The sequence below is a fragment of the Chelonoidis abingdonii genome, chromosome 10 (genome assembly GCF_003597395.2).
Source record: "Chelonoidis abingdonii isolate Lonesome George chromosome 10, CheloAbing_2.0, whole genome shotgun sequence".
Lineage (NCBI taxonomy): Eukaryota > Metazoa > Chordata > Testudines > Testudinidae > Chelonoidis > Chelonoidis abingdonii.
Window position 1 is genome coordinate 39,641,000 of NC_133778.1, and position 12,310 is coordinate 39,653,309.

The following is a 12,310-nucleotide window of genomic DNA, read 5'->3' on the forward strand; positions in this document are numbered from 1 at the left end:
CACAAATCCAAAAAAACAACCAATACAAATAAGCTCTATGTGTGGCTTTTTCCAGTATCTCCTCAGGCAGAGAATTCAATGTGTTGATTACACTCTGGGAGAAAAGGTCCTCTTATGTGTTTAATATAAACTTTAAATTTTGCAGTTTCCAGGACTGCCAAGCTATTGAGAATTTAGTAAGTTTACCTAGTGTTTTACTGCTTCTCCTCTCTCCATGTCTTGCACATATATTATTTCTTGGTGCCTGGCCTAGCACACCAGCAGTCAGTGCTGCCTGGGGGGGTGGGCAAATGGGGCAATTTCCCCTAGGTCCCGGGCCCCATAGGGGCCCCACGACCCCTGGCCTGGCAGCAGGTCTGGGTCTTCGGCAGCATTTCAGCAGTGGGGAGCCCTTCAGTACTGCTGAAGACGTGAAGCAACTAAAGGGCCCCCCGCTGACAAAATGCCACAGAAGACCCAGTACGCTGCCAGGTGAGTACAACCACCGCAGCTCCCCTACTTTGCCCCAGGTCCCCTGAATCCTCTGGGCGGCCCTGCCAGCAGTCCTAATACTTTGATGTTATTATACTAGTTTCCTCATCTTACAGTGAAGGCTGCAGTGTGCTATTACTGTCAGAGACCAGACACATGGGTGGTCATGTCTAGCACTTGGAGCTAGAGTCGGTAGCCAGGAATCAGAGCCCATGGTCGGAAGTCTGGAATCAGAGCCAAGGGTAGCATTCAACCGGAATGCCCAGTCAAAAAGGGACCCTGGCAGCTCTGGTCAGCACAGCTGAATGGGCCACTAAAAGTCTGGTTTGCCAGAGCAGATGGCTCTGCATGGCTCCTGCGATTGGCCGGCACATCCCACTTGCTACTAGGCACAGGAGCGGTCAGGGGTCTCCATGTGCTGCCCCCGTCCACAGGCACCGCTCCCATTAGCGGCAGTTCCTGGCCAGTATGAGCTGCAGAGCTGGGGCTCAAGGCAGCGCGCAGACCCACCCTGGCCGCTCCTGCGTCTAGGAGCCAGCAGGACATGCCGGACACTTCTGGGAGCCATGCAGAGCTGGCCGCTGCAGCCAACCGGGAACCGCGGCCAATGGACGCTGCGGGGGCGGTGCCTCCGGATGGCCACCTGGCCACCCCTGCACCTACAAGTCAGAGGGACATGTCGCCGCTTCCCACCACCTTTGGGAAGTGCCACCCAGAGCCCACATCCCAACCCCCTGCCCCAGCCCTGAGCTGAGCCCCCTCTTGCACCCCAAACATGAGCCTCCTCCGGTACCTAAACTCCCTACCGGAGCATGCACCCCAACCCCTGCCCCACCCCTGAGCCCCCTCCCTCACCCTAAACCCCACATCACTGGCCCCACCCTGGAGCCCACACCTCCAGAGTGATCAGGGAGCAGGACCTCAGGGCAGGGACGGGGCAAGGGTGTTCAGTTTTCTGCAAATCAGAAAGTTGGCAGCCCTAGCTGAGGGTTAGGACCAGGTTACCTGGAGCAAGGTAAAGCAGGGGCAGTGGTCAGGCAAAGACAGGAGCAAGACTGGATCCAAGGCAAACCTAAATCAAAGCTGGAATAAAGCAGGAACAAGGCTGTGAGCAAGCAGACAAAGAAGCTACCACAGCCATGGGCAAATGCTTTGAGCAGATACTAAATTGCTGCAAAGCTTAAGAGCTGGTCTGCTGACTCTTCCAACCAATCAAGGAGCCTACTACAGGCCAGCTGTGCTCAGCAGGATGCGGCTCTGCAGACCTTGCTTCCTGACAGTCAGGACCAGCAAACTGCAGTGGCTGGGGCTTCAGTTTAAACTTCTTAAGTAAAGGACTAAAATAAAATTTTTCCACAGAATTCAGTTAAAAAAGACCTTGAGCTGCACTTCATCACACAAACCCACAATATGACAGACTGTGGTGATTCCTATTTTACATTCAGATCCAGATCCTCTTTCAGATTATTAAATTTCAGTTCCCCTAAATCAAGAACATGGGTTGCCTCTTATAGGAGCAAAAAGACAAAAAGCAAATTTAAACAAAAAACACAGATAACACTAGCATGCTTATGATGGACAAAAAAGCAAAGTATTGACACTATGCAGACCATTTTCATCTAGCCCTTTTATGTAGTTCATAATATTTCTTTGTGCCATGCAGCTGGGTTGTTTTAAAGAACAGTTGTATTTTTACCTGGTAGTTGCTCGTATCAGAAACTTTAACATCCAGTGATCCTGCCAAAACAGCATACCAATTTGTTCCGATATCACCCTGACGAAATACTGAAGACATGAAATATTGTAAATAAACACTGTTATTGTAAGCATATCTAACAATGCTGATAAATGTTTTCATGTTGATGTATTACTGTACTGACTGCTACCACCATAGGATTCACCACACTATATCTGACTATTTATCTATCTGCTAAGATACCCAGTGAAACTGCAGCATACCAGCTTTAGGGTATCCATACATAGAATCTCAGTACAAATGGAAATAGATAGCAATGTTTCAGGCCACCTTTCTTGTTTGCTTTTCTTTTTTCTGCTATCCTAGTTAATAAAAAGGTCCTCTGAACTTGCTTTTACTATGGTGCCTCTGAAATTTGAGATATTTATTGACTTCCCCATCAATCACACTTTATATTAAAATTATTTTTATAAAAAGGTTAAAGTATTAACAGGTGTTTAATAAATGGTTAATCAATTGTTTTAGATAGTTATACAGTCCAACAGATCAGTAGGCTGCTTATAAGTCATGGCTTATAATAATTTATAACACATTCTATTTATATCTATAATACGCTTATAACATCTTTTGATCATTTGCTAACCCTTTATTAACCATTCCTAAATGGAACTTTATATTACAGTGAGCTCCACATGTTTTTGTTATGTTGCTACTATTTTCTGATTCTCACCAGGAAAAATAATAGAGAATAGAAACCAAAGATATTTAGAAAAATACTCTTATCAGGAGAAATACAAGGAAATAATTCACTTTTCTCTTTCTGGGGATGGTCCCTATAACTCTGTTTCAGAAAACACTTCAAATATTTATCTACAGTGCTACTTTTGTGGATTCCTCTTGTGCTTTATGCTGAGAATCAACTTTATTTCATGCTATTTTATATTAAAGTAAAATATAGAGGATGTATATACTATATTGATGTGTGCTTTAGAATGGTCTAGATACATATACCAAAAACAAAACACAAAAAATCCATTTTATGACTGCAAAAGACCAAGCAAAGGCACACAAGCCTGCAAAAGCAATGTCAATGTTTGTGTGAGTAATTTCTGTAGCACAGATCATCATTTTTGTGTTAATATCTACTTTAAATTGTGTTCATGCGTACCTACTACAAATCTATTGGATATGTATTTCTCTGAAAGTAATTTTAGACAAATAACTTATTTTTATTGCTTGATGTTTTTGTATTTTTGTGGCATCTTTTCTGTTCTAAAAGTCTGTGAAAGCTAATGCTGCATTGGCAACTTGCTGCAAAATTGAGTTCTTCTATATTAACAAGAGAGACTGCAGGTCACATACTAATACCTAGCTGTTGTGCACTGCCTTTTATCCTTACATCTCAAAGCACTTTACAAAGGAGGTACGCATCATTATCCCCAATTACAGACAGAGTAATGGAGACACCAGGAGACATGACTTGTTCAAGGTCACCCAGCCAACCAGTGGCAGAGTCCTGGTCCAGTGTTCTATCCACTAGGGAACACTGTCTCCAGGGTCTCAGAGTAGAACTGAATGATGTCATATAGCAGTTCAGTCAACTCTGTCCCAGCAATGTAGAGTTCTTCAACACGATTCCCCATATATTCTGTTGCCTTATCTGTCCCTAGGATGGAATCCTGGTCCAAATCTTGACTTACTAAGTCAAATATATTATGAAACAACAACAACTTACATGTGATTCCCTTTTCCAGATTTTCATAGTATCCACAGAGACATATCTGCTGGAGAAGGTTTGGATGAAATTTCTCAAAAGCTTTCACTTCTTTCAGTCGGGTGAATATAATATCTACATCTTCACTGGAACGTTCCAACGGTCTGCATGAAGAGAAAAAGAATGGCGCATAAAGGCTTTATCACAGAAACAGGTAATTCCCACCCACATACACTAAAACTAAGATTATTAGTTAAAAAGTTTAATATTTGTGAGCCCATTAAATGCAGGTTGTAGGTGCATGCAACAACCTTGCAGACATTCCAAATAATGGAGTATGCAGAATACACAGCATTAAAAAGCTAGTGTCAGATTAAGAATTACTTTTAAACAAATTTAAGAACACCTTAGATTAATACAATTAACAACTCAATTTTGCTTCCTGTTTTTAGTTGCACTGTTTGCTTTCCGCATTTTTCTGAGCTTGGTGAGTTAACACATTAGACACTTTTGTTTGTCAGTTTTGAATCTGTTTCAGATTCTCAGGAATTAGTACGCTGTTGCAGGGTTCCAGTTTACAAAGGTAGCAAGATTGTATTTGTTTTTGTTTTAAAAAGGAAACAATTTTTATCTTAAATATTGCAAGGCTACCAACCTTCACTTCAAAATAATGAGATTTTAAAAATAATAATGTTGGGCTTTTTATTCGCTTTCTGTTTTTTAGAATCTTTAGCAGTTGTGTTCTTCTTTGAGTGATTGCTCATGTGTATTCTACAATAGGTGTGTGCGCTCACCATGTGCACCAGTGCTGGAAGTTTTTCCCCTGGCAGTACCTGTAGGGGAGCCAGCGACCCCTAGAGTGGTGTCTCCATGGCGCAGTATAAGGGGCGCTGCACACTTCCCCCTGACCCTCAGTTCCTTCTTGTTGCCAGTGAAGATGCTTCGGAACCACTTTGCTCCAGCTTTGCTGTAGCTCATCCCCAAAACTGCTTGTCTGTTCAGTGTATGGTACCTATAGTCAATTAGTTTGTTTAGTTTAGTTTAGTTAGAGTGCCTGGGCCAGGGCATGCCCTGCATCCAGGGCTTTAAGTTGTGCAACACTAAGGAGGGGAGGGAGAGCTCAGTGGTTTGAGCATTGGCCTACTAAACCCAGGGCTATGAGTTCAGTCCTTGAAGGGGCCATTTACGGATCTGGGGCAAAAATCTGTCTGGGGATTGGTCCTGCTTTGAGCAGGGGGTTGGACTAGATGACCTCCTGAGGTCCCTTCCAACCCTGACATTCTATGAAAACACCTAACCACTATATCCAACTTTATTATTATCATCATAGTGCCTGACAACCCCAGTCACAAACTGAATCCCCATTGTCTCAAGCACTGTATAAATATTTATGAAGACATGGTCTCTGCCCAAAAGATCTTGCAATCTTAAAACTAAAACAAAGAGCAAAACCAAACCCACACCACAATGTGGAGAACTAGGGGTAAACAGCATTGAAATCTATAAACCTAGAGTCCTGGCCCAGCTCTGAAGACTGAGGATACATCAGACATATAGAACCGCTTGCCATAATGGAGGTTTTCTATATTACTTTAAGGAATGCTAGTAAGCATGCTCAGTAACTATTACACCCACCCCGCTCTTTTAGATTTTTCTGGACACTTCTGAATCTCTAACTCAGTTTTCTGCATACATATAGAAACACAAATGATTCCAACAAATCCATTCCTCTGCTCCACTTCTTCTGTCCTTTTCTTTTACAAGAAAAATAAAATACTGTTGTATAAAAGCATAGAAGTTATGCAAGCTGGATATGAACAACTTCATTAAAAACAAAACAAAACACAAAAGTACCCCTATCTCTGAACAGATACAGCATGAATAAAAAGGTATCATATAATGGGGAGTGAAAATAATTGGAGGTAGGGCAATACTGTTGAACTCACCGGCACAAGACGGAATTGAGCCCAAGAGCTTAGTAGGTTCAAAAAACAATTTGACATTTACATGGCTAATGTGAACATCCATAGTTACTTTAATAGAGCATTTTAAAATGTAGTTATAAAACTCTGTAATTCAGAGAATAAACTGACCACTAATTGAAGGCATTAGGAAGGACAATTATGGAAGATTCAGTACAAGGTTTCTTGCATCTTCTTGCAGAACTACTGAAACTGACCACTTTTAGAGTGGGATCCTGCAATAGATGGACCACTGGTCTGCAGTAGTATAGCAATTTTAATGTTTCTATGAGAGTATGTTGGAAATTCAGGTGCTGAAATTATTCTTGTACAAAGGGGTCTGGAAAATTTAAATCATTTTCAGTGCTCTTCACATGGAAATAGCATGATTAAAAAGGGACAAAGTTTAACTTAATTTATATATATAAATTGGTCATTCAAGGCTGGCACCAGTGCTTGCCCCAGTGAGGAATACCATACCCCTCTCATATTGTCTCACTGGCCCTCAATTTATTATTAAACTGTGTCTGGGAGGGATTAAATCCTCTGCTCATTTGCATTTCAATTTACCTTTATTAACACAGATGACAGTAATAATTCTATGGTGTATACAGGGGTGGCCAACCTGAGCCTGAGAAGGAGTCAGAATTTACCAATGTAAATTGCCAAAGAGCCACAGTAATACATCAGCAGCTCCCCCATCAGCTCCCCACCCTCTGCTTACAGTGCCTCCTGCCCACCAGCAGCCCTGCCGATCAGCACCTCCCCTTCCTCTCAATCAGCTGTTTCGTGGTGTTCAGGAGGCTCTGGGGAGAAGCGAGGGCATGGTAGGCTCAGGGGAGGGCGCAAGAAGGGGTGGAGTGGGGGCAGGGCTGTGGGACAGCCAGGGATTGAGCAGTGAGCACTGCCCAGCACATTGGAAAGTTGGTACCTGTAGCTCCAGCCCCGCAGTCCGTGCCTATGCAAAGAGACACATATTAACTTCTGAAGAGCTGCATGTGGCTCCGGAGCCACAGGTTGGCCACCCCTGGTATATACAGTTGCTTACATATCACAGCAATATCCTCTTACCTACTACCACAAATATATCCTCTTACTTTCTTCAAACCACAGTCAAATACAATTGCTCCCTTTTAAATTCTTTCAAGCAAGGTTTTCACCTTCCTTATTTTTTTTAATCTTTGCACCATCTGCCAGTTATTAATAAGTATTAATTCTCTTGTCAAAATGCTTTTAAGAATATTAGGAAGTGCAGCTTGAAAACAGAATTAAAATCCATTTATACTAGATCCCTACCTAAACCATGCTGGCACTTGGAACACCAACTCACTTCTTTCATGTACTCCAACATTAACAGCAAAGGTTGACAAGGAAAGGGAAGACAATGATAATAATTCTCAGCACAGCACACTTTTCCCACAGAAACCCTAAACTCCTCATGTCAAAGTCACTTTCTCAATTTTTAAAATAAATGTGTGTCATTTTGCCTCCAGTAGTTTGCTTCCTTCCCTGTTGGAAACACTGGTAGGTTACAAAGGAACAACAAAATAAACACCAAATCAAAGCAAATGTGCTTAAAGTCAAATTAATATTTCATTATATTTTTTACAGCATTCACCCAGTTCTACTTACAAACCAGAGGACGGTATCAGGGAGTTGGGAAAGCATAGGGCTGGGAACAAGGTACTTCGAAATATTGTGACAGGGTCAGGCCAGATGGCTACAGGAGAGTGTTTTTGTTTGTTTGTTTGTTTGTTTTACAGTAAAGGAATATGTTTTTATTAATCTTTAGACACCATAGCAGCCTACTTGGAATTGCATTTGACTGAGCTCTGTTGCTGTGAATAATATAGCTCATGCACAGATACGGATGTATGTTTTGTACATTTTTTTCAAGTATTCACTGAATACTACCAACATATATACATTCATATACATAAAGTTCCAGAAGATTTAATAGATGTTTTCCAGAAAAAAAGTTCATTTTTCTTGGTCTTTCGGAAGAGATCATCTAAAGACAAGGATGTGTGGTTCTGGCTCATGATTCATGTAATGGACCCAGCCAAGACTTTGCGGGACATCAAGTCTTTTCCATTCCTCTTCAGACATTAGATGGGTTTTTGGTACTTGCTTTGAAAGCTCTCTGGGTAACATCACATGTCAATACTCGTAAAGCTCGAAGTATTTGTCGGAGTAGTGTTAGAAGGCAGATATATTAGTCCCAGATTAAGTAGATCCCTTTTCCCTGGGTAAGGTAACAAGGGCAGTTCCAGAACAAGCAAGAACTTGCTGGAACCAATTAAGGCAGGCTAATTAGGATACCTGGAGTCAATTAAGAAGAAATCGCTAGAATTAATTAGGACAGGCTGGCTAATCAGGGCACTTGAGTTTAAAAAGGACCTCACTTCAGTCTGTAGTGTGCATGTGAGGAGCTGGAAGCAAGAGGCACTAGGAGGTGAGAAGGGGAAGGTGTATTGCTGGAGAATTGACGAGTACAAGCATTATCAGATATCAGGAGAAAAGTCCTGGGGTGAGGATAACGAAGGTGTTGGGAGGAGACCATGGGGAAGTAAGCCCAGGGAGTTGTAGCTGTCATGCAGCTGTTACAGGAGGCACTATAGACAGCTGCGATCCACAGGGCCCTGGGCTGGAACCTGGAGTAAAGGGTGGGCCCAGGTTCCCCCCTAAACCTCCCAACTCTTGATCAGACACAAGAGAAATTGCCCTGGACTGTGGGTTCTACCAGAGGGGAAGGTCTCTGGGCTGTTCCCTGACCCACATGGTGAATCTCTGAGGCGAACAAATCCACAAATAAACGCAGGACGCACCAAGATAGAGGAACTCTGTCAATATTTAATGCCTTGATCCCATAATTTGCCATATGTAAGTTGACTATTGCATCCCTGGAGAGCTCCACTGAAGTGCCATATGGGACCAGCAGACTGTACTTATGGAACAAATAGCCTTATTGTTGTTGTTGTTTGATATCAAGGGACAAGACGCAAGCAAGAAGGGTTAGCAGGCAATCTAGGTTTTTAAAATTCCCTACCAATGTTATCTGAGCGCCTTTCATGAAAAGAACAAACATCTTTCTTCCAGCCCTGACAGCAGGAACAAGCTTTGTTGGGCTTTTTTAATGCAACGTGTGAGAATGCTCATCTGTTGAAAAGGGTTGCCATAAGCCAAAGAGATGGGTTTTACATTTGGCTACAAATGCAGTGAGTGAGGCTCTCTCTTATTCTGTCTGGCTATGAATGCCGTAGGCTTGGACCAGTTCCAGTGAAAGTACTCTCCTCCTAGTCTTTGCTTGTTGCTTCATAAGGTCATCATACTGTACCTCAAAAGATCCTCGTGGAAGGAGAGGAACTCTGAGGCAGCAATGGTCAGTACCTGTTCACCCTTCTTTTTGATAAGACAAACAGACTGAGTTCTTTAAGGCATTTCCTTCAGCCTCAGACCATTTTTGTAGACCTTTTCTTCACCTTCTCCTGTTTTTACAAATCCTTTTTAAAATGTGGACATGAGAACTGTATGCAGCATTCCAGTATCAGTTTAACCAATGCTGTTCAGAGATCACCTCTCTGCTCCTGTTCATTCCTCCCATTTATATATCCAAAGATCACATTAGCTCTTTTTGACACAGCTAAGGACTTGGGAGCTGATATCAAGCTGCTTATTCACCATACCAGAGTCGCTACTTTCCAGAATACAGTCTCCTATTCTGGAGGCATAGTCTGCATGCATTGCTCCTAGATGTATTACTTTGGATGTGAGAGGTCTGCCTTAACTACACTCTCCCCTGTAACCACACCCAAATTTCTGTACAGTGCCCATTCTACAGCCTCTGTAGCAGTGAGACAAGTGTGGGCTCCACCACAGCTTTAGTACATCTCTGCAGATTTCAGTCCAATAACAAGAATGATAGTTTTACTTAAGCTAATTTTATTAAGCATTTATAAACTATAACAATAGCACTAGTTTTTGAAGGAAGAATGGTTTGACTTAATAGCAAGTTGTAATGGAGCAAGTTAAGTGTCATACCTTCAATTACTTATTCCTTAAAACACTAGTGAAACTCAGGTTTGATCACATTGACCACTTATGTCTTTTAACAAAATCATAATCATCATCATGAAATTAAATATTAACAATCTATGTATGACCAAGTGTGTTCTATTCTAAGTACAAGCTGCCTAGCAAGGAACAATGCCAATATAGTATAAAATAAATTAACTTCCTTTCTCAAGCTCTCTTATTAAGGGGTTGAAGATTTGACTTGATTTTAATAAATAAAGCAGATTTTAATGTTAAAGCTAACTAAATACTATTGTGACACTGTCTTTAGAAAGTTAATAATTGATCCAGCAATTAGAAAAGAAAAACTAATGGCAGATGTGAGTCCAATCACATTTAGCTGTATGCTTCAAGTGCAGGGCTCGTTCATATCAATCTAAAAAAGAACACTGACAGAGTGGATAAAAATCAATTATTTAAAATAAATAAATCAGATTTTTTTGATAAAATGCTTCTTGAGGAAAAAGCCTATCTAAATGTAGTTTTAATTAAGATTCATTACAGCTCTACTATCTCATCATGGAATAGGGATTATAAATGCTAATTCTATAGCATGAGATAATATATTCATGTAATGTTTAAGAAAAGTTTTGTGAGTGAGTTCCAATAGTTCATGGATTAGGGACCCAATTTTACGGGGTTCCACAGGGACTCAGTGCTCAGTCTAAAATGATACCATCAGAGATGCTTTAGTCTTGTAGTTCTCAAACTGTGGATTTGTCTCCCCAGAGGTAACATGCTTGTTAACAGCAAACATGTTTTTAAATACATACATACATACATAAAATATATAGAGACAAGAAATAACAGACCTCAACTCTATTGTCCCTCTGCAATTTGTGCACAGAGTCAATCCCTTACCTCTCTCTAAAAATGCAAAGTTTCAAAGTTCAATGAATCGAAGATTGTTGGGGATGGAATAGATCTGGACAAGTAGAAGAAGTTCGGAGATAAACGTGAGAAGCGAGGAATATATGCTTGTTATGTTAAAATTTTATATGCTTGCTGTTGAAGAAAAAAATCCAGAATACTTAACATTGTTGTTTTAGGTAAATAAAGCAATTTAAATGTCTGTCTCATGATGTTCTCCTCCTAATATAGCATGGCAAAAAAATCCTCCAAATATTAATGATTAACCTGTTGAACTGGAGATAGTTCACCTCCCAATGACTTCATAAATATCTGCTTCATTTACCAGAGGTAAATGAAATAACCAATCATTCATTTTCTGATATAGCTGTAAAACTAATCTGAAATTTTCAAAATAAATCACTGTTTAAACATTTATAGCGTGTACCTTCTAAAAATTAAACCTACATCTGAATTGTGAAGAATATGTATTAAGGTTAATGACAACCAACAAGAAAGCACTTTTATGTAGAAAACCATGATTAAATAGAGTCTTCCTGACTAGTGATGTAAATCATGATTTAAATCAAATCCACCCTGAACACTGATAATTTAGTTGTGTATTGTGACACCGATGTTCTTCCATTGCTGAAGTGAAAATATTCCCCCTGCAGTTGAAGCCATAGTGTTATGAACTGATGAGCGTAGTACTGATTTTAAAAAAAGCATATCAGTGAAGGTTAAGAAGTAAACTGACACTGGATGCCTTTCTAAAAGATACACATTATAGCTCCAACCAAAGTTATGGACTTGATGCAAGAATTACGAAGTGAGGTTCTGGGACCTGTGTTATGCAGGAGGTCAGATTAGATCAGTGGCTCTCAACCTTTCCAGACTACTGTACCCCTTTCAGAAGTCTGATTTGTCTTGTGTACCCCAAAATTTCACCTCACTTAAATACTACTTGCTTACAAAATCAGACATAAAAATGTCCCAGCACACTATTACTGAAAAATTGCTTACTTTCTCATTTTACCATATAATTATAAAGTCAATCATTTTGGAATATAAATATTGTACTTACATTTCAGTATATAGTATGCAGAGGAGTATAAACAAGTAATTGTATAAAAATTTGAGTTTGTACTGATTTTGCTAATGCTTTTTATGTAACCTGTTGTAAAACTAGGTAAATATCTAGATGAGTTGATATACCCCCTGTAAGACCTCTGCATACCCCCAGGGGTAAGAGTACCCCTAGTTGAGAACCACTGTACTAAGTGATCCTAATGGTCCCTCTGGCCTTAAAATCCATGAATCTAGGCAGTCAAGTGCCACATCCTCTCCTCCCCTCACATTCCACCCTTTCCCTGAGGTAACTATGATGCTTGATTACATGAGGGTAAAATTAAAATGTTCTTAAGGCAACAATATGAAAATCATCTTGCTCTAATGAGAGACGTACTCCATCTTCCTGAATTTTTATACCATGCTCATCACCCTGGTATCTGGGTGTTATTATGGTGTCCCAGCTGCTTGGTTTCC

General features: G+C 40.7%; 1 protein-coding gene and 1 pseudogene across 2 annotated transcripts in view; both read right to left on the reverse strand.

Moving 5' to 3' along the window:
• The window catches only part of RAPGEF4 (Rap guanine nucleotide exchange factor 4), a 221,493-nt gene that overhangs the window by 192,216 nt on the left and 16,967 nt on the right, over positions 1 to 12,310 (reverse strand). For both annotated transcript variants that reach the window (XM_075070110.1, XM_032784584.1), the window contains exons 2-3: positions 3,903 to 4,045; positions 2,168 to 2,256 (exon numbers count right to left, since the gene is read on the reverse strand). In XM_075070110.1, coding sequence (XP_074926211.1) covers positions 2,168 to 2,256; positions 3,903 to 4,045 — 232 coding nt within the window. The remainder of the gene's footprint in view (positions 1 to 2,167; positions 2,257 to 3,902; positions 4,046 to 12,310) is intronic.
• On the reverse strand, positions 7,600 to 8,041 carry LOC116827181 (cyclin-dependent kinases regulatory subunit 2 pseudogene; annotated as a pseudogene).